At 68.4% G+C, this 4,911-nt stretch overlaps 1 protein-coding gene across 3 annotated transcripts in view; it reads right to left on the reverse strand.

The window, feature by feature from the left end:
• BRD4 (bromodomain containing 4) overlaps nucleotides 1–4,911 on the reverse strand; it is a 59,180-nt gene that overhangs the window by 494 nt on the left and 53,775 nt on the right. For 2 of the 3 annotated variants that reach the window (XM_035308710.1, XM_035308709.1), the window contains exons 16-21: nucleotides 4,152–4,694; nucleotides 2,224–2,336; nucleotides 1,871–2,030; nucleotides 1,634–1,764; nucleotides 1,046–1,257; nucleotides 561–837 (exon numbers count right to left, since the gene is read on the reverse strand). In XM_035308710.1, the coding sequence (XP_035164601.1) occupies nucleotides 561–837; nucleotides 1,046–1,257; nucleotides 1,634–1,764; nucleotides 1,871–2,030; nucleotides 2,224–2,336; nucleotides 4,152–4,694 (1,436 nt within the window). The remainder of the gene's footprint in view (nucleotides 1–560; nucleotides 838–1,045; nucleotides 1,258–1,633; nucleotides 1,765–1,870; nucleotides 2,031–2,223; nucleotides 2,337–4,151; nucleotides 4,695–4,911) is intronic. The other variant, XM_035308711.1, reaches the window with a different exon arrangement.

The raw sequence follows: 4,911 nt of genomic DNA on the forward strand, positions 1-4,911 counted from the left end.
CATCAAGGTTGCACCGAGAGAGTCAAGGTGGCATTGGGGACGTCCAAGTGGCACCAAGGACAGTAAGGTGGCATTGGGGGCATCAAGGTGGCACCAAGGACATCAAGGTGGCATTAGGGGCATCAAGATGGCATGGGGGTCATCAGGGTGGCACCGAGAGTGTCAAAGTGGCATCAGGGGCATCAAGGTGGCACCAAGGGCGTCAAGGTGGCATCAGGGACATCAAGGTGGCACCAAGGGTGTCAAGGTGGCACCAAGGGCGTCAAGGTGGTACTGGGGGTGTCAAGGTGGCGCTAGGGACATCGAAGTGGCACCAGGGGTGCCAGCGTGGCACTGGGGACATCAAGGCTGCACCAGGGATGATGCCGATGTGGCACTGGGCACATCAAGGCGGCACCAAGGGCATCAAGGTGGCATCGGGCACATCGAGGTGGCACCGCTGAGGTCTAGGTGGCACCTGGGGCATCGAGGTGACACCGGGGAGGGCTGTCCACGTCCCTCGGGCCGTTGCACAGGGACGCCGGGGGCCTGGAGCTGCCCGTCCCCGCGGCCGCACTCACCGCCTCCCTGCGCCTCCGCTCCTGCTCCCGCTTCCGGGCCATCTCCCTCTGCTGATCCAGCATGGACTGCGAGGACTGCGGCTGCGAGCTCTGGCCTTGGGGCGCGGAGGCTGTGGCCGGTGGCACCTGCTGCTGCTGCTGCTGCTGTTGTTGCTGCTGCTGTTGCTGCTGCTGCTGTTGTTGTTGCTGCTGCTGCTGTTGCTGCTGCTCCTGGCGCCTCCGCACCTCCTCGTGCACCCTGCGAGCCTGCTCCATGGCGTCCTCGTCGTCGCGGCTCCTGCAACGCCGCCAGCGACACCCGTGAGACCCCACGCCGTGCCCGGAGCACCCCAACTTTTGCTGTCTGGGCAGGGGGGGGGGCTGCGAGGAATGCACCCTCTCTCCGCCCCCCTACCAACCCCGACCCGAATGTGGCAGCGGGGCGTGCCTATGGCAACCCCTCGGCCCCCAAAATGCCGGCAGGGCGTCGGCGGAGCCGCCCTCACCTCATCCGCTCCTGCTCCCGCCGCAGCCGCTCCTTCTCCCGTTCCACTTGTTCTGCCTGAGCTTTCAGCGCCTTCTCCCGCTCCTCCTTCTCCCGCGCTGCCCTCTTGAACTGCTCGAAGCTGTCGCTGGACGACTTGGCCGTGGAGGACGGGGTGGTGGGGTGTTTCTGAACCAAGCTCGCCCACGAGCCCATGTTCTTGATTTTCAGGTCCTGGGGAGGGAGGGGAGGAGACGTCAGGGGGACAAAGCTCGCCACCAGGACGAGCTGGCGGCCGCAGGCACCGCGCTCAACACGCGCTGCACGCGGCAAACCCCCCGAAACCGGCAAATCCCCGGCAGAAACCAGTCCGGGCTCAAGGCTGGAGGACTGGGGGCGCTGGGGCGGGGGGCGCACGCAGCCTTCAGCTACCCCAAGGGTGAGGGGAAGGAGCCGGCGCCCTGCCAGAAGCGGGACCAGCTCCGACCGGTGGCTTCCGGCTGCGATGCCCCCGCTCAGCCTCCCTCCGCTTCATTTTGGGGAGGATTTCCCCAAATCGAGGCGAAGGAATGGACCCTCCCCACGTAAGCGTTGCTGAGCTCAGCCGTACCTTTTTAGGGGCAACGGGCGTTTTTGGTTCCTGCTTCTGTCTGTCTTTGTCCTGCACCCCCGGCGGCGGCGCGTTCTGCTCGGGGGGTCTAATTACGGGCCGCCCGCCCTCCATGGGCTTCATCTCCGTTCCTGCAACGATGAGCGTCACCGTGAGGGGCCGCGGGTCCCCGGGGCCAGCCCGTGGAGGATTGCACGGGGACCTCGCCCGCCGACCCGCCGGGACGCTGGGACTCACTTTGCGGGATGTGAGCGGGGGGCTTGATGCTCTCCGGGTGTTTCGGAGGGTCCTGCCGCAGCGGGGGGCTGAAGGTTTCGTTGCGGATGACCGGCGAATGCATCTTCTCCTCCTTCACCACCATCGGCTGCGACTGCACGACGGAGGCGGCTCGCATCTCCTGCCACGTTAGCAGATCGCGAGGGTCAGGCACTGACCGACGGCCCCTACCCCTTCGCCAGCCCCCTGCCCGTCCCCCCGGGAAGCAAACCTCCTCTCTCCAGCAATCCGCCCTGGGAGGGGGTGTGGGGGGTTGGAGAAAGCGACGGCTCCCCCGGCTGCGCCCCCGGCTGCGGGCTCTGCCTTCCCTTTACCTGTTTTTTTGGCTGGATATTTTGCTGAGGTGGCGACTGGTGGACCAAGCCCTGGAACGGCGGCATCTGTGGGGAATGCATCATGAGAGGGGAAGGGGCTTCCCTCAAGTGACCTGGAACAGTTCAGCACCACTCGGTTAGCCGGCAGCAACGCTCCTTTCGCCAAACATCACCCCTCCCGAGCGCGCCTCGCCCCGACGGCCCGGCGCCACGACCCCCGCCGCGTCCGACCGACCGACGCCGGGACACCGCGGGGGGGACCACGAGGCACCCCCGAGGACACCGGGGTGTCACCCGCCGGCAGAAGCGGCGCTGAGAAACCGCACGGATGCTTTTTCCTGCTCCCTCCCCCGGCCCCGCGCCCGGCGGCGGAGGAGCGAGGCCGAGGCACCCGCCACCTCCAGGAGGAAGGGTGGGCGAACCCGAGATCAGACGGCGCCGATGAGGAAAGCGGGGTGTCGAGAGGGGCGCTTTTGTGGAGGGCAGCGCCCTTGGGTGCCCCCGTCCCCGGTGAAGGGAGCGGGAGGCGAGCGCTCCCCTGGAGATACGACCCTGGGAAAAGCTTCTGAAAGCTTTGGGGAACCTGCGCCGGGCGGCTCCGCCTCTCATTTCGTGTAAAAGCTTGCCTTTTTGGCAACAGCTCAGCGAAAAGAAGGAGCCGCCGCCACCGAGGCTGCTCGCTGGAGGCTTTCCGGAGGCTCCGCCAGCTCCAAGCCTCGGCCGGCCTCCGCTGGGGAGAGCGGAGCCTTGCGCAAGGCTGCAACGCTTCCCCCCTCATTCCGCCTCATGCCAGGCTGCGGGAGGCCAGGGGAGAACCCCAGCCCCGTTGGGCCCTCGTGGGTGGCTTTTTGGGGGTCTTTAGCAGCAGTGAGCCCGTGCCGGGGGGGGCGTTTTGAGCCAGAGGATGAGTGGGGGGAAGGCCACAGCGCGACACGTGGCGTGGCCACCAAACCGGGCGCCAACCGCAGGGAACCGCAGCTCCCCGGTCCCCAAACCCGGACCGACGAGCAGCTCAACGCCACGACGGCGAGCCCGGAGAGCCGGAGCCACTCCGCTTCCCCTGGCCGTGTCCCCAGGGAGCCGGGGTGCCCAAAAACCGGGCCGTGGCCACGCGTGGGACGGGTCACCCCACGCGGATGATGCCAGGTCGCACACACGGTCCCTGTCCTCCGTGACAACACGGACAACCCCCACAGGACGCTTCGAGTGGGAGCGGGGAGGAGCCGATTTTCTTTTTTTGGGGGGAAAATCGGGATGGAGACCTCGGGCTTAGCGAGGTCTCCGAGGTGGGATGTGGCCAAAGGAGCTCGCTCGCTCCCACCAGCGCTCAGCCGAGTGCTTTCCGTGCTGGGAAAGGCCACGCTGCGCCTTCCAGCACGAGGCCCGGGGGGACCGAGCCGGGAAAGGGACCAGCGACGGGGCCAGGGGGGCCACGGAACGCCCGGCGGCGTGTGGCCAAGCATTGATCGCCGGCAACGTCACGGCCCCACCTCGGCTTTCCCCCAAATCCTTCCTCCTCCTCGTCTTGGCAGCTCAGCGGCTGCGCCACGGAGGCCGCGCTGGCGAGGCCAAGCCTCCGCTCCACCCCGGGAGCGCTCGGAAAACGGCGCCCGAAGGCGACGCGCGACCCCGAAATCTCTACAACCGCGGAACGGCCGACGCCGGCGCGCAACGGGACGCATCCAGCGCTCGGCCCTTTCGGCAACGCCGAGACCCCAAATCCAGGATCCTGCCTCGGCGAGGGGTTTGTCAGGCTCGGGGCTGGGCCGTGGCGACTCCCTCCCGAGCCCAGCGCCGTCTTGGACCGCCGGGCGCTGCTCGGGCTCGGAGGCCACGGGGCGCCGGCCACCGCCCCAACGCCCAGCGTCGCCCAACGCGACCCCGGCGGGGTTCGAGGCTCTCCACCGGCGGCCACGAGTCCCGCTCACCGGTCGAGTAGGGGTCGGGCTTGTGGTGCCGCGGCGAGGGGTGGTGCTGGATGACTTGCTGAGGTTTCGCCGGCTGCGGCGGCTGCGGCGGCGGCGGCGGCGGCTGCGGGGGCGGATGCTGCTGCGGAGGCGGCTGCGGTTGGGGGATGTGGGAAGGGAAGGACATGGGCTGCATGTGCATGGGCCTCTGCTGCGGCTGGTGCTGCAGCTGCTGCACCGCGGGGTGCGCCGGAGGCTGCAGGGGAGGCTGGGGCTGCGACTGGACCTTCACTGAAGGGAGAAGAGGAGTCTGCGGCTGCACTTTCTGCAGCTGTTGAAGGTAGAGCTGCATCTGGCTGGTGCTCAGAGGCAGGCTGTGGTGAGGCGGGGGCGGCTCCTCGTCCTCCAGCAGGACCTGGGGAGGCTGGGGCAGAGGCGGCTGCGGGAGCAGAGGCTGCTGGCTGATGGCTGGCGAGACGGCCGGCGGGCGCGAAGGCTTCGGGGGCAGCGCGGCGGCGCGGTTGCTGGGTCTCGAGGGCTGCTGAGGCAGAGCGTTGTGCAAAGCTGGGGAGAGAGGGGACGAGACGGTGGCACCGCCTGCCTGGACGCGAGCGGCCTCCTCCCCGCCCACCCTCCGGGAGCGAGCCAAGGCCGCTTCCTCGCTCCCTCCTCTTCCTCCCACCCCACGTTCGTGGCTCCAGTGGCCAGCGTGGGGTGTCCAGCACCCAACAAGTGGTGTCCAGCACCCAACGAGGGGTTGTCTAGCACCTAACAAGGTACC

Source organism: Oxyura jamaicensis, chromosome 30, assembly GCF_011077185.1.
Source record: "Oxyura jamaicensis isolate SHBP4307 breed ruddy duck chromosome 30, BPBGC_Ojam_1.0, whole genome shotgun sequence".
NCBI lineage: Eukaryota > Metazoa > Chordata > Aves > Anseriformes > Anatidae > Oxyura > Oxyura jamaicensis.